The sequence below is a fragment of the Sturnira hondurensis genome, unplaced genomic scaffold (genome assembly GCF_014824575.4).
Source record: "Sturnira hondurensis isolate 20B ecotype Veracruz unplaced genomic scaffold, ASM1482457v3 Scaffold0021354, whole genome shotgun sequence".
Classification (NCBI taxonomy): domain Eukaryota; kingdom Metazoa; phylum Chordata; class Mammalia; order Chiroptera; family Phyllostomidae; genus Sturnira; species Sturnira hondurensis.
This window is the reverse complement of record NW_028093985.1, coordinates 6,727,872-6,750,532: the sequence shown is the minus strand read 5'-3', so window position 1 is coordinate 6,750,532 and position 22,661 is coordinate 6,727,872. Positions and strand designations below refer to the sequence as shown.

The following is a 22,661-nucleotide window of genomic DNA, read 5'->3' as shown; positions in this document are numbered from 1 at the left end:
TCCTACACTGGAAAGCATTTTTACAATTAAAGGGGTGTTTTCCCCTTGATTCAGAAGGTTGGCTATAGATAAATTAGTATCTATTTTTCCTGAGAAGGTAAAAGAGACAAGCAGATTACACTCTGTGCCTTTTAAATTTTTAAATATAAAATTCAGCTTTCTGATAATAAAATGTGTTATCTATTCATTATAGAAAAACTAAAAAATAGAGTGAGATATAGAGAAAAAACTTTAGTCAACTATTATCATATGACTCAGAGACAATCACTATTAACCTTTCAGACTTTAAGGTTAATAAAGTTTACCATAACCTTTATTATGTTAACCTTTATTAGCCTTTAATGCCCTTTTACAATACATATTTTATTTTATAGTGAGGTCACTCTAATTTATACAATATTTTTTTCAAATGCAATATATGTATTTCCTATATTGTTAGAAATCTTCACAAATAGAATTTCAATAATGGCTTAACAATATCAAATTAAACAGATGCAATAATCAACTCTGTTATTATTAGTAGGCTATTTTCATTTATTTAATTTTATGAGTCTCTCAATTAAAAACAAATAAATTTGTAATTCAAGTTCTGAGGATGGTTCTGACCTCTGAGGAAACGCAGAGACAACTTTTCCTCTCAAGAAGGGGAAACGACTCCCACTGGTATTCAGAGAGGTGAGGTCTTTCCTGGTTCTCTGATGATCTTTCAGTGTAGAAATTAGTTGGAGCCATTCTAGTCTCCCTACAGTAAGGAAGGAGGCAGTGAAAGTCTCGAAGTGGCTTGGAGTAAACAGACTTAGGCTCACACCTTGGTTCTTACATTTACTTGCCTTATTCCCTCAGTAAATTACATAAAACCTCATTTTCCTCATCTGTAACTGGACAGTCAGCTCATAGTGTGCTGAAAGTGCTTAAAATGAGAAAACATTTGTGAGCACAGCACTGAGACCACTACAGCATAAATGGCCTTAAAAGGCCCATTTGTAAAACTGGTGGGACAGCCAAGAGGACATCATTCTTATCTCCTACAGATGAGAGAATATGGCAAGTTCTCTTCTCCAGTCTCAGAAGGAAAGAGAGAGAGAGAGAGAGAGTGTGTGTGTGTATGTGTGTGTGTAAACTCACCCACAAAAAAAAAGTTGGATTTCTGACAACACTTCAAGGTAGGAGAAATTCGGGTCTCCTGGTTCTCCTACAAGTCTCCGCCCCCCACTGACAGCTCCTCGCCTCTAGCCACAGCTCCCACCCCTGCGCCCCACAGCGGCTTGATTCCCCCGGCATCTCCTTTCTCGCTCTCGCTGGCTCTCTCACCTGAGCCCTCCCAAACCCAGCTTTCCAACATGCCCCTCAGTCTCCTTTTGCAACGACACCAGTCTGAGCTTCAAAATCTTGTTCAGTTCACGGATTTTTTGTTACCAATGTCATCAAATACAGTTTAAAAAATGTGGTGGTTTTCAAGGCCTCCACCACCACCTGCCTATGTCCTCAAGATTCCCTCCACTCTACTCATTCTGGCCCCTGCCCTAGCGTTCACCTTACCACCTGTAGTCAGAGCAAGTTGTTTACCTGCAGATGAATCACACCTTTTTACCTAAAGATTTTGACCTTTGTCGAAGGGCAATGCAACTCCAAAGTGGGGCTTTAGATCACTGTCAGCTGCTCACATTTTAGAGTTAAGAGTTTTCAGATTCTTGAGGAAGGGAAGTGTGAGAGGGGAATGGTGGTAAATTAAGGTTGGGCAAGGATGGGAGGATCCCGGACACCGTTAAGAGAAGGTTATAAAGTCTGGGATTGACCGATTTCCCCTTCTCAATCAATATACCTCTTCCTTGCTCCATTTCCCACAGGTGCTTTCTCCTCTGCTTTTCCGTTCTGCACCTGCTGCCCATTCCGCAAGGTGCCCAGGTCATGCCCCTTCTCTAGGCAGTCACAGATGTGCACACTCTCTTGTGACCTTCCACAGACCCCCCTGTCCTCCCCCACCTTCTCACTTACTTAGTACGAAGTGTCATACTCCCCATATTGCTCTCAAACGTCTTCCATAAAGTCCTTAAGGACAGGGACTGTGCCTGCTTCCCACTTGGTAGTTGATTGGGAAATATGTGACCAATATTCCAGGCTTACCTTACTGACCGTTCACCCTAATCAACGCCACTCTACGGCTACTTGAACTTCAGCTCTGCTGGCTTTGTTCGGGCAGCACTTTTAACTTGGGTAAGATGTGCATTCTGAAATGCTGCATACACATCTGCCACCTACAAAGTAGGCCTTTCTGTTGATATTAGAAATGGGAAGGGACATCACTCACAGACAAAACAAAACAAAAATACCCATACTCAAAAAACGACAACAACAAAACCCATACCCAATGAGAAGAGGAAAAGTAGAAACCAATCTAAATAGAGAGGGGACCATTCCTCCTAATCTCACTTTAGGGCCTCCATGAAGGGAGGCAAGAGGAAGATTCAAATAGAGGAAAAACCATATTTTTATAAGTATTACCTAACTGCATTTACATTCATTGAAATGTTGATATTTGGGACCATGGGGGAAAAAAGGCAGGATTTTTAGAATAAGGGCTACTGAAACTCATGCTTCTTTTCTCCAAAGAGTTTATGGGCCTTTGTACCAAAATAAAGTCCCCTAATTAGCAACCTAGCCAAGAACTAGCCAACCAACCAAGAGACCTCCAGTCATTTAAAAGATTCCAGAGCAGCCTCACAACCTTCACCCCCCACCCAGACCCGGTCTCTAGGTCAGGCTTTCAAGAGTGTTCCTATACCTTGGGCCAAAAGTCAGAGTTTCTGCACATTCTGCAGTTAAACAGGACCCCAAGCAAGCTCCCAGGAATAAACAAGAGCAGCAAGACCAGGAGCTGGGCCTCGATGGGAGCGGGTAAGGAAAGAGAAGCGGGGGCGGGAGGGATGAACTTTGCTGCTGCTGCAGGCGGACCTGTCACTCCAGTTGACAGCAAGCACCTTCACCTTTAAGTTCTTAAGGCCGCGCCCCCAGAGAGAAAGTACTTAGCTAGAGGGAATGAATTCGAGAATAGAAAAACCAAGACTGCGGAGTTGCCCCTCGAAGCACCTTCCCTGGCCTGGGCCGCCCTGCCAGGCCCTGGGCCCCGAGCCTGAGAGGCGCCCTCGCTACCTGGCGTCCGGCTCCGACTCCGACTCCGCAGCCGATTCATCCTCCTCGCCCTCCTCGCCCTCAGACTCCTCCTCGGTCTCCAGCGCTCGAGTCGCCTCCTCGTCCCCGTCGGAGCCGAGAGAGCTCTCGGCGTGGTTGCTGTAGCTACTCGCCATCGCGCCTTTCCCGGGCCGGACCGGAGCCGGAGCCGCCCGCGCTGTGCCTGGTGTTCTCCCTCTGACTGCGCCTCTGGCCCAGGCGCGGTGGCTCGGGTTCCCAGCCCGGGGGCGGGCGAGCCCCGCGACTTTAAATAGAAGGTGTCAAAAAGTTTCGCCAGGGAGCTTCTGGGGCCGGGACTCAGCTTCTCCTCTTCCGAGCGATTGCCAACACCCCCCCTCCCCCCGCCCCAGCCCTCCCCGCCCCAGCTCAGGCGGATCTCTTGGGATGACTTAACACTCACGGCTCCTCGCAAGGGGCGCCTGCTCTGGCCCCAGCTGCAGGAAATGGAAAGGATAGGCGCCCAGCCCCACGTCTTTCTCTAGAGTGGGTTTGGTAGGCTTTGCTTCCAGCCAAGCTGCTGGGTGCACCCTTTATCCCAACCATTCTTACTGACCACAGGACTCGCTAGTTCAGGCACTCACCTACGGTCTCACTTTCCGGATCCCCTCACAATTCCGCTCTGGTAGAGGTATAATTGCAATGCTGTTCTAGAAAACAACGGAAGCTCAGAAGGGCTTGGGTAGCTAGCTAACTTGCTCATGGTCTCGGGGCTGGTAAAATGACCCAATAGGAAACAAAGCGAAGTTGTCCAGTTTAAAGGCCCAGCTTTGACCTATTGTGCAGCATTGGCCGTCTTTATGTTTGCAAACCAGTAAACTGTGTATATGCTTCCTCGGTGGCTCCTGGACTGTTCAGCCAGCACACTTTTATCTCCACCAATTTCAAACACTGAGAAGCAATTTTGCCACATTGGCCAAAGGCTGTTTTGTCTGAAACTCAGCCAAAAGATCCCTAGGCCTTGAAGGGACCATGTCAAGTCCATGCTTAAAACCTTACAATCCTATGTTCAAATGTTTCTCTTTCCCTTAGTAGACTTTGTAAATTTGTTACTTACCTTTGTCCCATCATCCCCATCTCTTACAAGCCTGGAAGCTAACGAAGTACATAGCACATAGTAGGCACTTAATAAATGTTCTGTGAACTGAGAACAGGACCAAACCTATTGAGTATGTAAAGTTAGCTTTACAACACATAAAGATATTACTATTTTCATGAGGATGATTGTGTGGCTAGAACAGCTTTTATTTTTAATTACAACAAACTCTAGTCACAGAACTGTTAAATAAAATTAACGTAAGTTAGGTAGTATTCACCAGTTACACTGGCTTGTATGCATAAGAGAGTAGAGCCCAGAGTTCACTGAACAAGGCTGAACAGCAGCAACCTTCATTCTCTTAACATAAGCAAGGCTTTTCCATTAGTAATCCCAAATGACTGTTCACCTAGAACAAAAAGAGTTAAATAGCAGCTAAGGGACTCTGTTAAAATGCTAGTCTAAACTACAGGTATCCATTGTACATTCCTTTCATTTAACTCAAAATTTCTTGGGAACACTAAAGTCACCAAAATTTCTTTGCAAAGATCCTAGTTCAAAGCAATACAAAATTTAGTAATGCAGTACAGACTGCATGTCTTTAACTTGCTAATATTACTCGAGTAACATGAAAATTTATAGATATGGGCAGATCAATATAAACAGAAAATGTATGTATCATTCACATGATGGAATAATTCATACTGAAAATAATTTAAAAGGCCAAAGAACTCTCATATTAACAGCCCATTTATCTGACATATTTGGCTGTCACAAGGCATGTAATACAAGGCTTAAGTTTACTGATTTTGAATTGTGCGTAAGTTTATTAACTTTGGTCTATTTTTCAGCAAAACAGTTAAAAAGCAGCGGCAGTAACATGAGCTGTGTGGAGGTGGGAGTGTGGGTCCTTTGAAAGATGAGAGAGGGCTGGCAACGAAGGGTCCACACCGAAGCAAACTCGGTGGGGGCGGGGCCGGGGGCGGGGTCTCCATTTGGAACCGTCCTGATGCTGTAGGGGTGGAGTCCTACACACTCACCCATTCCTGAGAGCTGCACAGAGTCACTACATAACACTGTGACTAGTGTTTAGCATTTCTAGTGATTACCCAGAGTCATTACTAGTGTATTAACTATACTCAGATCATTCTGACGAAGAAGAGTTGCACAGTGTATAATACACTTTAGGAAAATTTCCAAGAAAAGGAATATATAAAGCTTAATTGTTTCAAAAGTCTTAACCACCAGTAATCTAAAAATATTCACCTATCTAGAAAGCTTCATTCCCAATAGTGCCGGAGAAACAGGGTGTTGATGTGGTTCGCTGGCTTAACAATGAATGGACCTGGGTCCAAGACCTTTCCTCTGTATAATCTAAATAACCAAGCAAAATAACTTCAAAAGAAAAGATTTTGACACACACACACACACACAAAAAAAAAACCCACATAAACAATTTCCATATATAAACTTTATTCCATTTGACATAATACAAAAACTTTAAACTTAAGGAAGAAAATAAAAATATGCACCTTTTACAAGTCAAAGAAAAGCAAATCTTAGCATTTGAATTGGTCTGCAAACCACCCCCAAGGACTTTAGACTGTGCTACAGTAGGTCTAAAAGAAGTTGTATAGAGTCCTTTTGAAAAGTTAAAACTGTTTCCAAGATTACTTTTCTTATTTAAATGTACAATCCCTGACCAATTTACAAATATTTATATAACCCCAAAACAACCTTAATAAACACTGTAGCTTTTTCAGCAGCCACCATTCTTCATGTGGAAAAGAAACACTAAAAAAGATATCTTTACAAACATTAAGCTTTTATTTATAATAATTTTATGTCTTACTCTAAACCATTTTATAGAGGCTTACTGCCTCAAACTTCCAGTTTAGATTACAATCCTATAAACTGTACACAGAAAAAATCTGATACACTCAACAGGATATAATCTCCACTTTGATCTTTAACTTTCTGTTGCTCCATGTCACAGGGGAAATAAAAGCACAAAAATGGGAAGTAAAGCTAAAGCACTTATTGCACTAAGCTACCATAAAGCACAGGAGACTTAATCTTTTCAAAATGTCTACACTGAACTAGTTTTTTAAAACAATTAGCTAACTGCTGTACAATACAGAGTTAGCAATTATATTACTACAGTGCAAAAGGTACTTTTGTTACAAAAAATTTAAAGCAATCTCAAAAGTACATCAAAAGCATGTGAGGTACTAATGAAATGCTAATACAGACACACCCAAAGCCGCTATTCTGGTGAGTCAAGTGAAGACTTAAGGCAATTGTCCAGTATTTCATGCTTCTGCAGCGATTTCATTGAAATACAAGATTTCGTTTTGCTTCAAGTAACTGAGTAACTGACTTGAATCTTCACTTTACTAGAACAGACTGGCAACAGACCATCTACTGTAGATTACACTTCCCAAAATCGCACAAATCTCTTCAGTATTAGCATGTGGTACAATGAATTGAAGTTATATCAAAACCTTTTATTTGTTCACATAATTCCCCAAAATATATTTTATCTGATTGCCTGAAAATCCATGCCATAATATTACTAATCATCAATGTAAACATTTTCAAAAATACATCTTTAAATCAAAGGGTTTTATTAGGAAATATCATAATAAAATATGCAGTCTTTATATAAGTATGTCCTCTTAAAAATGAAACACGAAGACAAGAACAATGAAAAGAAACTATGGTGGAGGTAAACAAAATGCTTTATGGTGTTACTACTGTTCTTGATTTCTCAAAAGAATTTATTAAGAAATAGAGGCCAGTCATCTTTTCAGGACAGCAGCTCTTAAAGGTAGTATACTGTTCAAATCTTTTTTGTTTTTCAATCTGTGCCATGACTGTGAGAGAAAGGAAAATTATTCTTAAAACCTAAAATATATGCAGAACAAAGATTGTAAGGAAAGTTACTAAAATGTTAATAGTTCTCTCTTGGTTGTAAAACTTAGGTGATTTTCCTCTTTTTTGTGTTTATACTATTGTTTCTGCCATTAGAAAATATTATTTAAAAACTCTACACCTGTATGGATGACTTCAATTCCTTAATAAAGAAATGGATGTATAGGTGGTACAAAAAAGCGCAACTGACAATATTAACATTTTATTCGCAAATTTAAGTAATTTCATCTAAAACAGCAAGGTACAAGCTAATTAAAACAAAACCTCTGGGTTTGAGACAACAAGGGAATGTTACTTTAATTATCTTACTATTTGGCATCCAATAAGCTTTTTCAATTAAAAATAGTATTTATAAAGGAGACAGTAAATCTGTAATAAAACTTTTTGTATGCCTCTAGAAAAGACAAGTAAGTATAACTGGTTGAGAACAGGAAGGAAGGACCTGAAAGAAGCTCACCCATAAATAAGAATAGCAATGTAAGAAAAGCTATTCTTGAGTTCTCAGTTTAATCTGATAAACAAAAATATTCCCTCGTGAATATTTGTTTTGTCCTGAAGAATTCTATTCATTTAAAATTTCCTATTTGAGGGAGCCTAATTTGAAGAACATCTTGTAATATGATATACCTGCATTTTTAATGATCATCAAATAAAATCCACTTGTATGTCTTGATAAAGAAAAAATATGCCTCTAAAACACGGGAGGCAAACACGAGGCCTGCGGGCCAAGTCCGGCCCTCCACCTTGTTTCTCCCTGGTGGCAGCGCCCGAGCTCTTGCTTAGCTGTTAAGGAGTAGTTACATCTATATGGCCCTAAAATTACATTTAGCCCTCTAAAGGCAACCACAAGGCTGATGTGGCCCTCCGGCGAAAATGAGTTTGACACCCTACACTAAAATGATTTTCACAGTTCACTGATCTTTTTCTTCTATAAAGCATTTCTCCTGTGTGTCCCATAGTATATATTCCTATCAGTGTTTCTATACTGCAATGTGTAGTTTCTTGAAGACAAAAACCACATTCAACAATATTACTGATGAACAAATTCATAATGTGGACTACTGTAAAGAGCTAAGAAGTAAACTACAGTATATATGTACATGTGTGTATGTATATATGACTGACATCAGCTTTCTTTTAAAGCCACAGGTCCCCCAATATTTTAGGAGGCAAGGACATCCACCAGGCTCTAGTCATTTATTTTAAGAGTTTAGTAAGTCTCTATGGGAATGCTTATTTCCAGTAAAGAGAAAGCCATGTGAAAGAAAACAGAGCCAGATCTCTGAAGGGAAAGTACACCTAAATTCAAGTAATAAATTCCCTGCTGTGTCATATTACTGGCTTCACAACACAAAAACCAGAGCTATTCTGTCTTAATCTGATGCACTGTTTACCTTTAAAAATTGATCCTTTATCATGTCAAATTTCTGCTTTTCATGTACAGCTCTGGCTGTATTTGTTCCATCAAAAGGTTCTGCAATGTTAAATGCACATACAAACAAAAATTATTAAAATGGGAGCTTCAGTTTTTTAATTTAGTTTAACTATATGAAATTGTCAATATTTGACAGTTTTTGACCTAGAAAATAGCAATTGCATATGGTTCAGCCAAATATGTTATTAGATTTATATATATTAAAAATATTTTCATATAGCTATGGACTGTCTAATAAGGTAGAAAGAATTCAAATGAGGAAAATTAAAAACTATGTAAATATTCAACTATATATATTAATTTTAGATAAAAGAATATCTCAGAGCATTTAATTTTTAAAGTAAAATCAATTCAATATAAGAATCATCACACCCTGGCTGGTGTGGCTCATTGTATGGAGTACTACCACCAGCCTGCAAACTGGAAGGTCACGGATTCAATTCCTGGTCAGGACACATGCCTGGGTTGTCGGCCAGGTTCTCAGTTGGGGGTGTGTGGAAAGCAACAGATCCACGTTTCTCTCATACATGTTTCTTTCCCTTTCTTTTTCCTTCCCTTTCCCTCTCTCTAAAAATAAGTAAAATCTTTAAAAAGAAAAGAATCACTGAGCCCTGGCTGGTGTAGCTCAGTGGACTGAGCGCAGGCCTGTGAACCACAAGAAAAGAATCACTGCATGAAGATAGTATTTTCTTCCACCTGTAAGTCATAAAATGAAGTTTCCATCAGCTATAAGCAGAAGGGATGCAAAAACACTGCTCAAATCTTATTGACTGGAAACACTAGACACCTAAATTCATGTTGGTATTTCCTACAAATAAATAATTCAAAATTACTTTGGAGGTGGGCAAAGAAGTAGGGAAATGGAGCCATCTATAATAGTGAAAACAATAAAAATAAAGTTAAAACATAAAAAATTTAAATCTTGTAACTAAAAGATTTGTAAAACCACTTCAGAACATAGATTTATTACTTTATAATAATAAAGGACTGGATCATTCAAGTAACTCTCCCAGAACCTTGATGATAACAGAATGATAGAGAGTAATTGTGGAAAAGCTACCTTCTACACAGATGTATTTATTTCTCCATTCAATACCATCAGGCCTAGGAATGGCTTTGGCTTCACGAACTGAAATCATTTGACTGTTCCAGCTACAAGAAGAAAAACATTAATCATGTTAATTATTTTAACTTCCCCTTTTATTATTTTTATTATATCAGTAAGACCTAGTCTGACTTTCTCAAAGAGTGATGAAGCTTGCTTCAACCCTCAACCAACAATAGGGGAAATCCCTATTTCCCCTTTTTCTTTTTTTCCCTGTAGCACTTATAGTTGAACAATTTGTTTAGTTATTGTTGTTTATAGTGTGTCTTCGAGATGTTAAATTATCTCTGTATTTTTCACAGTTCAACTAGGCGCTCAATTATTATTTATTGAATAAAGTAATAAAAAATAAGTACGTGTAAGGAAGCAAAAAATATATAACTATATTCACTGTTAATACCCTATTAAGAATTTTTTATTTGAGAGGTAATTTTCTTGTGTTGTTTTCTAAATTTATTAATTTTTGTTCAGGTACATTACCTATTTATTTGATTTGGGGAAAAATTTTGGTATTTTCCAATAGAAGCACATAGATGCTGGTTTAAAAAATAAAATTAGCCCTGGATGGTATAGCTCAGTGGATTGAGCACGAGCCTGTGAACTGGAGGATCACGGTTTGATTCCCAGTCAGGGCACATGCCTGGGTTGCAGGCCAGTTCCCAGTACGGGACACATGAGAAGCAACCATACATTGATATTTCTCTCCCTCTCTCCTTTCCTTCCCCTCAAAAGATAAATAAAATCTTTAAAAAAAGAAAATTAAATTAATATTCTATGAAAACATTAATACACTGTGAAAATGTGTATTATTACATATAGATGTAGCAGCTAATAGTGAAGTTTTAATCAAGTAAAATAATTTTTATCTGTATGCCTGAAGGCAAATTGTTTTGTCTTTAGTATGTACTAACATTACAATGTTTAAGATTTCTTTACAATTATAATAGTTTTGTACAAGTACTACTTTCTTTTTTCCAATGATCATTCTAACATGTATGACTACTTAATCTGTATACAAAAGTTAGTTTGAAGATCTAACATGTATGACTGCTCAACCTGTATACAAGAGAAAAAGTAGTTTGAAGAACAGCTGACATCTTTTTTTCAGCTCTAGCTTTCTCCACCATTTCAGTAAAAGCAAGACCATGGTTGTGGGACTTTCCAAGTCCAGCACTCACCCTACCTTACTCTTCCCTACCTTACTCTTACCCTACCCTACTCTTCCTGTATTTATTAGACAGAGAATCCATCAGAATGTAATTGTGGGTACAGTATGGCATTTGTTTCTAGAAAACTGATTAGTTTATATGTTAAATATTCAAGAAAATATTGCATCTTGTGAAGTTGGATCATGGAAAAGAATCCCCAAAGTATGGTTTTCCACATTTTCTTATCAAGAATAGAGTTTAGAGTCCTGGCCAGCTAGCTCAGTTGGTTGAAATGTCACCCATACATGAAAAGCCTGTGAGTTCAACACCCAGTCAGGGTGCATCTGGAAGGCAACTGATCTGCTTCTTCCTCACACCAATGTTTCTCTCCTCCCCTCCCCTCCATTCTCCTTCCCTCTCCTTTCCTTTCCTTTCCTCGCTTCTCTCTAAAATCAATAAACATATCCTTGGGTGAGGGTTTTAAAAAAAGAGCATACTTTAGAAATACGAAGTGTAACAAAAGTAGGTTTACAGTTGTTTGCATGAAAAATAATACAATTAATAAATAAATAATGTAAGAATAAACTCTGTTTCACATACTCACAACTATAAACCTGCTTTTACCCTACCCTGTACTTTGCAAAGATAGCATGAAGTTATTTAAAAATATATATATCAGCCCTTGCTGGTGTGGCTCAGTGGATTGAGAACTGGCTTGTAAACCAAAGGGTCGCTGGTTCGATTCCCAGTCGGGGCACATGCCTGGGTTGCCGGCTGGGTCCTCAGTGGGGAACACTCAAGAGGCAACCATACACTAATGTTTCTCTCCTTCTCCTTCTCCCTCCTTTCCCTCCTCTAAAAATAAATAAAGCCTTTAAAATATATATCAGAATTTATGCTTTTAAAAAATAAGTGGATTGTTAAAGAAAACAGTATTGGCTACTGGAAGAGGTTTTAGATCCTTCATGTATAGCACTATGGATTCAAAACAGAAAATAAGTATACTGCTCTACTGTTTCAAGTGCATGTCTAAAATTTTCTCAAATAACAATGTAAAGGGGAGAGTTATATAACCATATGCCTGAACCAAATAAGATTATAGTAGAATTAAACCTTGTGCTATTTTATACCACTTTAGACAAATTTCACTAATGAAATGAACTTGTTTTCCTGAGACTACTTGCTTCTAAATGTGAACTTATAGAACAGTTGAATCTGCAGTACAATTAAATTGGAAACAGTCTGTTAAAAAGAGGTAGATTTTTTTCTTTCAGACAAGCTTAGAATATTGAAGTACTGGGTCCTACTGTTAAATTACAACTTTTATTTCCCTAAATCAAAGGAACTCCCTGGACCATTATGTTTCTAGTAAATCCAGTCCTGACTTTGTATCACATGCCAGTACTTGGTTCTGAGCCGAGTCACAGGAACATACGTAACACACCTGTATTCACTTTATCATCCCTAACCACATACCATTTAAGCTTCAACCTATAATCAACTCCAATAATGCAGTTATTTACATGACTATATCATGAGAAATACTGAGAACTCAGAGAGAAAAAAAAGAATATTTTGAATCACTACTATTTATACTGATTCAATATACTGCATTTTCAAAGAACTTTTAAATACTTCTAAATCATTAAATATTCCAAATGATAAAACATGATATATAGCACACTATTTTTACTCTTAGAGGCAAATTTAAATGTAGAATTGAAATTGTAATTTAGAAATATTTTCTCTAAATATTTCATTCTCTAATACAAACAGGACCTAAACTAAGCCTTTCACTATATATTTCTCTACTATAATTTGCTTGCAATGTGAAAATCTGTTATTATCAATCATTAATTAAAGCATAAATAAGAGACAGTCTATAGAAGAGGGATGTTTTGCACAAAAATAGAAGAACAGATATAGGGATTAATTTAATCTAAATTAATCTTTAGTCTAATCTATACACATGATATGAGACATATTACATGTATATAGTATATATCTCTATGTGTATTACAATATACACAGTCAGATCTATTTAATATAAACCTCTATTTTGTTTTATTATTATAAGCTGGGACAAAAGCAAAACATACTTTGTTAGGGATCTGAAACTTCTTAAGCAGAGAGAAAATGTTACTCTAAGCCCAGAGTTTTGTTTCGACTGGCTCTTCTTAGTATTGACCCTTCAAATGCTGGTGTCCATCAGGGCCTTGCCTCTCTCAGTCTTCTAACGCCAGAACACTCATTCTAGGCTTCAATACACTATTTAACTTTACGTAATCCTTTTCTCCAACTCTGAACTTTCTACTAGGTCCCAGGGCAGTATTTACCACTAACTACTGGGAACTGCCAACTGGATGTCCTATAGGAATCCCTGTGCCCACAATTTCAAGGCTAAGTCTAATATATTCTGTCCATGGTCAATTATTAAAATTACTCCCTTATATATTTCCTTAACTCTCCTACTTGCTTTTGCTACATTGAACTTACTTGGCTGAAACATAACCATAGTTAAATATTTTCTACCTCCAATCCTTTCCCATGGTGCTAAACATGGCTAAAGGAAATCATGCAACCCTGCTGACCTTTAAATTCATATTCACTTTAAATATAATGTCTTAGCTCAAAAAAATGGAAATGCTTTATTTCGCTTCTTTAGTCTCCTACATGATAATTCCTATCTTCTCCTCATTTCTCAAATGTCTTCCCTCATAATCATTCCCAGCTGCCGTTCATGCTTCATTTCACTAAAAAAACCTAAAGCAATCAAAAGACGATTTTCCCTAGTCCCCGCCACATAGATTCATCTGTATCCATATACATGTTCTGCTTTTTCTCATTATTAACTGATTATCTGTGCTCCTACTCCACTTGTGTTCTAGATTTCAAGTCTTTTTTTAAATTATTCACCCAAAGATATATTTTACTGATTTAGAGAAAGAGGGCAGGGGGATAAAAGAGAGACACCAATGTGAAATTGAGGAAACCTGAGAGAAAAATGTCGACTGGTTCCCTCCCGTATTCACCCTAACTGGGATCAACCCTGCAACCCTGCAACCCAGGTATGTGCCCTGACTGGGAATCAAATCCGCAGCCTTTTGGTGTACTAGAGGACACTCGATCTAACTGAGCAACCCAACCAGGGTGATTCCAACTCCAATGGACTCAAACAAGTAAGTATACTGTTTAACAATTTACTATGTCTTTTCCTGGTATCATCAATTTTGACATCAAGATGGGTTCTTATTTCTAAAAAGAAAACCAAAAACTCAACTCCACTTAAGTGTTCAACTTCTATTTCATTTTTCTGCTCCCCTTTACAAGTATGTAAATTCCTCTTGAGTTTATAAACACTAATCTATCTGTAGCTAATTCTCCTTCTGTTCTGTCTTAAAGACGAACCAATGATGCTTTTTATCCCATTCCATAGAAACTGCTCCAGCCAAAGGCCCAGTGAGTGGTCTCCATGTGAACCAATGTCCAATGATCATCTTTTAGTTATCATTTTATACTTGATCTATCAAAAAATGTGATATAGATAATCCCTTCTCCTCAAAACATATTCTTCCCTTGGATTTCAAGACACTACATTCTATTGGCTTACCTCCTACCTCAATGATTCTTCCTTTTTAGATTATATATTAGTTCCTTCTCACCTCTAATCTCATTTGTACTTCATCTCTGTATTATGAAATTTTCAAAGAGAAAAACTGAAAAGCATAAAATTCGAAAACGATTCAACAGTTAACATTTTGCCACATTTACTTGTTTGCGTATATGTATGTTTTAAACTGAACCATCTATTAAGCTGTAGATATCACAAAACTTCATGTCTTTGTCCTTTGGCACTTATCTCTTAAGAATAAGACCATTTCCTCATTTATAATAACAGTAGCATCTAGAAATTAACAGTAATTCAAATGCCTCTCCACACTACGGTATCAGCTCCATAAAGACAAGAAATTCATGCCTCTTTTGAGTCATCATCTGTCTTCATGCCTGTTTTGTTAATTGCTATAATAAATCCCCAGTACATAAAAAATAGCTTGGTATACAATAGGCAATCAATTACTTACTGATTAAATGAGAGGGAAAAAAGGAGAACAAAAAAAAGGGGGATTCAAAACTTGGGCCTTTGTAATGCTCCTTATTAAAAAATGCATGTGTTGCCCTGACCAGCGTGGCTTAGATGGTTGGACATCATCTTGCAAAGCAAAAGGTTGCCAGTTTGATTCAGGGCACATGCCTAGGTTGAGGGTTCAGTCCTCAGCTGAGGTACAAGAGGCAATTGATTGATGTTTCTCACACTAATGTTCCTCTTCCTTCCATTCTCCCTCCCTTCCTCTAAAAAATAAATAAAAGTTTTTAAAAAAGTCTCTAAAAAGACTGCAGGTTTTTAAGTAGGTATGTATTTTTAATTCAACAGATAGACTAGTAATAATGACATGTGATTAGGCATCCAGGAAATACAGAAGATTATAAAACAGGTATCTCTTAAGGTTCACAGACTCTCTAGTATCTATGAGTCTGTAATATTTAGAACTTAAATATAATTGTTTTGCTAAAATACAAAATTATTACGTTCTGACTGTATTTTCTTTCCCCTGAGATTCCCTGAGTTACCTGATTCTCCCCCTTCCCTCTCCCCTCCATCTTTTCAGTTCCCTGTTCCCAGGTACAGTGTTAGAAGCCTGACTTCATTGTGAGAATTTTCAGCAACAAGAATTAGAAGGCTGTGAATGAAGTAGGTAAGAAATTCTTAGTAATTTTTAAATGACCATATAAAATTTCTGCAACATTTATACTGTATACACAAGCATCACTTAAAAGGTACTTAATCATGTCTTCAAGTATATAGAATTTTTTAATTGAATATTTCAAAGTTCAGAGGAAATTCTTACAAACATTTCTAATAGCTGTCAGAATTCTGCACGGCACTTACTTCATTACCATGACTACATTCTTGGCTCTACTTCCTACAGTCAAATTTCTGAAAATATCTGGTGTGAAACAATAATGCACTTGACATTATTGCACTTGACAATAATGCACTGTAAGATGAAAGAGGAGGAGATGGCTCCGAAACCATGTATCAGAGAGATAACAGTGTATACAAAAGTTCAAAACCTCTTTCAAGCATCAACAGCTTAAGCAGTATCATTTGCACAGCAAGCTAGCTTCTGCTAATGCTACAACTAACATAGAAGCCTGCACCTCTACCATCTCATTTCAGTCCAACAAAGCAGTGGTTTTCACGGCGTTTGTATGTAGGTGCTCTAGTCTTAAACTATACGTGGCAAAACTGTAACTTTCTCCTATGAATCCTTTTCTCTGTATACAAATTTCTCCCAATCCCTAATTCATATGTCACAATAGATGATGTTAATATGGCCCGACAATTTAAATTGTAGTTTTGTAGCCAGACCTGAACTGGCATCCCAGTTATCTCAGTATTTGCTGTATTGCCATTCACAAGTTTCAAGTACACAAATTCCCTAAGCATGACAGGGTGACATAATATAATATAATAGATGGAAATTCAGCCTACTCTAAGAACACTAGATAAAGAAATACTCACTAAACATTAGCTTTTGTTATTGCAGTATCTGAACTTTAGAATAACCTTTACAGTTTCTTACGTTCCATGTTGGATATAGTCTTAGATCTTTCCTCATCTTTATATAATTAAAGGCTCCTGCCTTTTTATCCTTGTTGCCTGAACTTATATTTAGGTCATTTTTAACCTGGACTATTATAACTTCATTCTTACAGAACTATTTTTCTCCAGCTCTTTTCCTACTCCTTTTATTAATCTAATTTCTTAATCTAATTTTAGTCAACTTAAGAATCTTTGAAACATGTCCATAATTGGACTTTCTGCTTTAAAATTAGTTATATATAACAAGTATTTGCCAAGTACCCATTATTTGGCACTGGGCTAGCTAGGTACTGGAAACGCAACTGTAAACTAAAAAGGCACGGTCTGCTTACAAGCTTTGAGAAATTTAAGTAACATATCATGTTTCATGCCCTATGTTTCAAATCATCTTATATAAATCATTTTTCTTTTTTTTACTTTTTTAAAATTTCATTATTGTTCAAGCACAGTTTTCCGTCCCCCACTCCCATCCCATCCTCCCCGCCCTGTGCTCCCCACCTCCCTCCCATTTCCACCCCCCTTAGTTGTTCTCCATGTATCCTTTATACTAGTTTCTGTGAATCCCTCCCCTTTCCCCTGAAATTCTCTCCCCTCTCCCCTCTGGTCCCTGTCAGCCTGTTCTGAACAAAACAAACAAACAAGCAAAATATGACCAAAGACACTGAAATAAATCATTTTTCTTTAGTGCTACTGCATCACAGCAGGTATTTACTGCAATATCAGCACTGCAATAAAGTATCATGGTTAGAGAGTGTGAATTTTGCAGTCAAAACTACCCAAAATACTCCTCTCACAAGCTGTGATCTTAGGGCAAGTTGCTTAGCCTCTCTATATGCCTCACTGGTAAAATGGGCATAACTGTCTTATATGGTTATCTTGGACACTGAATGAAATACTTATAATCTTTTTAGAACACTTTTCCCACCTAGTAATAGCAATTCATCACTATTACTATTGTTATCCTCTCTCCAAACCTCTTCAAAGTAGGACCTTGTGGTTACCCTACTCCTCCAAATTTGGAGAATTCCTAAGTCCTTTCTCCTTCCTCCTTCAAGCTTTTCTAAATTAATCGAAGAGCTGCCCACTCCACGAACTAAGAACTTTCAGTTAGGTCCAGTCTGATGATATACTTTAATCTTTCATATTCACCTGTCACCCTCAAAAAAAGGAAAAATATTCTTTGATTTATACATCATATAATACAACTATTTAATTCAGATATCAGGTATTAAGTAAATCTTTTTCTAAGTGTTTCTTTGGCTGTATTTTTTTTACAAAGTTTAAGTATCTAAAAAATAGATGTTCCAAACTATATAGTATCTACATAGCATTGACACATTTATTCAGGCCCTACTATGAGAAGAGCAGCTAAACATAAAATGGGATCACTACTAAAATCAACAAAACTGGACTTCCTAAACTATAATTTTTATTAGCTAGGAATATGATATCTACTTAGTTTATTAATCATTAGGTATTACATTTTATAAACTACACACTTCTGGACAAGTTTACAGTACTGAAATTGACAAATAAAACTTCTTGACCAAATCTGTAGCATTCACTGATATATTAATAAATAATCAATTTATGGTTTCACTTACTCAAATTCTGTAGCATAATATTTAAGAAAGCCCAGTAAGAGGTCCCCAAGAGTTGATTCATTCTTTGAGAGGTAAGGAGGAATATCACTTGGAACCTGATGTACAAGGTGCAGCTGTATAGTAGGACTAAAAGATTCCTGTCAGAAAAAAAAAGGGGGAGGAATGTAAAGCCATTTAAAACACCCATTAACAACTTTATAAATCCTGATCTAAAGGTCTCTGAAGAAGAGAAAAAACATTTTTTTACACGTCTGCAATTTGGAAATTTGAAGACTTTCTTACACTTACAGATTTCACCAGTGTTTGGAGTAGGCCAGAAAGTTGAAAAAGTAAGATATTCTAATCCTTGGCTGAGATATAGCAACCAATGGATCCATATGGTAGCAAAATATTTTCTAACTCATAAATAAAACCTTACTGTACATTCCAAAATTCCATCTAATGACACATAGGTTTCTTTACAAATATATCTTTCTTAAATTATTTTTACAAAGAGCAGTGTATTTTATGAAAGCTGTATTAAGCACAAGGTAAGAGCTCTACCAGTTAAAATGTCTCTCAAAAGCCATAAAAATAATGTTAATATGAGTAATACTCATACTAATTGTAAATTGTTTTTATTTTGTTTTTGTATTTTGTATCTAGGAGGGAAGAGAAGAAAGATGTCCAATTGAACTTGAAAAGACAAAGAGGGCAGGGAAGAGAAGGATAGGAAATATATCAGTAAGTAATATTCAGCAACTTTTTACCATTACATTCATAAAGGAAGTTGTTATTTGCTTGAAATCTGGGACCAAACAATATACTTTTAAGAAAGAATACTAATGGCTACTTCCTCTTTTTGCCTATGGTATGCCATTAATTTTCATATTTAATCTTTCCTCTAATAGTACCAAGTTCTGGATCTAAAATCCACTAAATGAACTACAGAGCTTCAAGTAATACATATATCTCTGTTTGAAAATAATCTCTTTAAGGTAACTTGTACAGTGACCTCAAGAGGGGTTTTCTAAATGTCCCATAGCTGTTTCATTCACTCATCCACTGATGTTTGCTCATCATCTTGGCGACTGTAAATAACGCTGCAATGAACACAGGGGTGCTTATGTTCTTTTGAATTAGTGTTTTGGGCTCCTTCAGATATATTCCCAGAAGTGGGATTGCTGGGTCAAAAGGCAGATCCATTTTTAATTTTTTGAGGTATCTCCATACTGCTTTCCACAGTGGCTGCATCCATCTGCATTTACACAGTGGTACAAATATTACTAGGCCGTAAAAGAAAAATAAATTTTACCCTTTAAGACAGTATGGATGGACTTAGAGAACATTATACTAAATGAAATAAGCTAGTCAGAGAAAGTCAAATACCACATGATTTTATTCATGTGTGAAATCTAATGAACAAATTGCACTAACAGGGAAAATGGAGACAGACTCACAGATGGAGAGCAGGATGACAGCTAAGCGAGAGGGGAGGTTAGTGGGTGGAGGGATTAATCAAAAGGAAAAAAGGACTCGCGGACATGGACAACAGTGTGGTGATTGCTGGGGGGAGGTGGGATATAAGAGGACTAAATGATAATGAAAAAGAAATACAATAAAGATTTTTTTAAATTAAAGTTAAAAAGAAGAGTTTTCCGTACTTCCCTTTGCCAACAGAGTAAAAAAAAGTTTTTTGCAGCAATTGGTTAAGGCAACAGAATGACAACTATACTTATGGTTCCCAACTCTAACAAATCAATCTTGGGTTTACTTACATCAATTCAATTAGTAATGTCTGAATATTGTGACTATGTTGTAATACAGAGAAATAGGGTATAGCACCTACTCAATAGTAGCCCTCACAAATTGTCAGTAAAAGGAGCAAGAAAAATTAAAAAATAAAAACTTTCTCTGCTCCGTTACCTATAATGCTATCAATAATTTTTAACTACCAGGAAGTGACTTCCCTCAGAAGAAAAATTCTACTCCAACCACAATTATTAAAGCTGGCACTCCTAAACTTGAGACTTCTCCTTCCACTTCTAACAGACTTAATGTTACAGATATCTTAATTGTTTCTTAGACTAGGAAGAGTAGGAAAGAAGCTTCAATTTATAAAAAAGAGTAAAAGCAGAAGGTAGTGCAGGTATACTGCCTCTACTACCTTTTGTCTCTTCCTTGTTAAGTGTAAAACTGGACTTACAAGGTTATTTAAAATTCTAAAATTTAAATACTGTTTTCCAGCAAATTAAAGAAAAAGAACAAGTTCAAATGACATGGAAAAGAAAGGTGGGTCACTATTAAACAGCTTTTGCTCTGAAAGCTTCTTACTAATTCTGATTTCGAACACCTAGCATAGTAAGCATACAATTTATGAATTGATATTGAAATGGAAGTAATTTTCTTACCTGAAGTTTAAAACTACTTGAACCTCCTTTAAAAATTTTACTTTGTTCAATAATTTAAAGAAAAATATCAGCAACTGTGACATTAAAACTGAAGATGAAACCCAGTCTACTAAAAGGTTTGAATGACCCTGGACCAATCTGGCCAGTGTCCTCTTAGCGCCACTGTTCCTTTTCACAGCCGCATACAAAGAGGGCCATGTTTACACACTGAGGCAGAACTGAAGGAGGAACATGGATAAATGAGTGGGTGAATGAATGAATGAATGCCAAAAGCTGCTACAAGTAAATCGGAATTCCACTTAACCTTAAGAAATCCATTTAACCTTGGTTCACATTACAGAAAGATTCTCTGCTTTAAGAAAAATTTCACCAAAGGCTTTTTTCAAAAGGGATCTCCCACATTGCACTGCCGTATTTAAGAGCAGTATAGCTACTTTGGAAAGGATGGGGATAGGCAGAACTTAAGCTAACATATTTGGAAGCACATAAAGAACCTTAAAATTACAACCTAATATCATGGAAAAACAATTTAACTGATACAATGTAACATCTATTTTTTAAAGCCTTTTTTTCAGATTACTGATATTTACCACCATTTCATTTTTTTAAATGTAATGACATTTTTTTATTTTTTTGTTCTTTTTTCATTGGAAAGACACTTTCACTACTTTTTAAGGTTGTATCTCATTTTGGGCTTTTAATAACCAAATGCGTATTGACTCAATTCCAACTAATATTTAAGTGCTGATATTTCTAAGGTATTTTCCATTTCTCTTCAAACAATGGCAAGGTAAGAAAAAATTTTAAAGGCAATGCCTTGAAAAACATCTGAAAAGTTTCAATGTTTGGTCAATACAATTGCCTACCAAAACCGGCAAAAACATCTTTTGCCATATTCCATCATTTTTCTGAGGTTGGGCCACAATATCTTCACCTTCCAAATTTGAAATCTTTTTTTTTTTTAAGATTTTATTTATTTATTTATTTTTAGAGGGGAAGGAGAGAGGGAGAGAAACATCCATGTATGGTTGCCTTTTGTGTCTCCCATGCTGGTAGTTAGCCTGCAAGGAACCGGCCTGCAACCCAGGCATGTGCCCTGACTGGGAATCAAACCACGATCGTCTGGTTCGCAGGCCCACGCGCAATCCACTGAGCTACGCCAGCCAGGGCCCAAATTTGAAATCTTGATAATTAAGCACTTTATGAAATAAATTAGACTGGCTAAACTTTTACTTGGTAGCTGTTCCTTAAAACAATGTATAGCTTAAACAAAAAATGACTGTTTTCATTTCCAGGCAAACAAAGAATTTAAGTTGCATAATTTTCTAACAATTTGAAACATTAGATACTAGAAATAAATGTTGAGGAAGGTCGCATATTAAAGATAACTGATATGGAATACTTAAGTACAGTTTTATCTGAATAAAGAACAAAGTAATATACTGAAATTCTACCAAGCTTTCTTAATTGTATACAGATTGCCACCAATCTGGTGATGTGTGCTGAAGACTGCTCACTAAATTTCCTTTAAATTACATAAGATTTTAGTGAGATTTTTAGTTTTGAAATCTGTATTTCACATAAAGTGCAAGTGCTATAATGAGGTGGTTAAGAGTGTAAGCTCTGAAGTCAGATGACCTAGGTTTGAAATTCTGCTTTTCTATTAGTGATATGAAATTACCTAGCTTTGCAAATGTTCAGCTTTTTCATCTACAATATAAAGAAAATAGTAGTACTCATAGGGTTGTTATCGGATCAAGTGATATAATGTATGTAAAGTATAGCAGCAACAGTATTACCTAAATATTCATTATTTAGTGTATGATGGGTATTATAACTGTACATTTCTACAATAATACAGTATGTTTATGTGCTAAAATTTATAATGTATTATTTCAAAATTAATGTCCTATGACTTTTAAAATTTAGTATCAACTTTAAAATGATTTTATTGCCATTTTAAAAAATAAATCTTCACCAAAATTTTTTAATTTGTCTTTTCAAAGGTATTTAGTTAAAGCTTGTTTTATATAACTAATTATATCCCCCATATTACACTCATTTTAAAACTGAAAGAAGTTGCCCTGGCTAGGTGGCTCAGTTGAGTGGATTGTTGTCCCATACACCAAAAGACTGTGGGTTCAGTTCCCAGTAGGGG

General features: G+C 36.6%; 2 protein-coding genes and 1 long non-coding RNA gene across 5 annotated transcripts in view; 1 reads left to right on the top strand and 2 right to left on the bottom strand.

The window, feature by feature from the left end:
* Positions 1 to 3,404, bottom strand: part of CMYA5 (cardiomyopathy associated 5) — a 92,037-nt gene extending 88,633 nt beyond the window's left edge. The window contains exon 1 of the mRNA XM_037032316.1: positions 3,151 to 3,404. Coding sequence (XP_036888211.1) covers positions 3,151 to 3,305 — 155 coding nt within the window. The 5' untranslated portion in view covers positions 3,306 to 3,404. The remainder of the gene's footprint in view (positions 1 to 3,150) is intronic.
* LOC118977372 (uncharacterized) lies at positions 711 to 14,825 on the top strand. Its single transcript, XR_005064512.1, has 3 exons — positions 711 to 721; positions 7,560 to 7,563; positions 14,743 to 14,825. It is a non-coding gene; the product is annotated as an uncharacterized LOC118977372 (long non-coding RNA).
* The window catches only part of TENT2 (terminal nucleotidyltransferase 2), a 57,593-nt gene continuing 40,607 nt past the window's right edge, over positions 5,676 to 22,661 (bottom strand). For all 3 annotated transcript variants that reach the window (XM_037032318.1, XM_037032317.1, XM_037032319.1), the window contains 4 exons: positions 18,114 to 18,250; positions 9,652 to 9,743; positions 8,551 to 8,630; positions 5,676 to 7,098 (listed from right to left, as the gene is read on the bottom strand). In XM_037032318.1, coding sequence (XP_036888213.1) covers positions 7,024 to 7,098; positions 8,551 to 8,630; positions 9,652 to 9,743; positions 18,114 to 18,250 — 384 coding nt within the window. In that variant the 3' untranslated portion in view covers positions 5,676 to 7,023. The remainder of the gene's footprint in view (positions 7,099 to 8,550; positions 8,631 to 9,651; positions 9,744 to 18,113; positions 18,251 to 22,661) is intronic.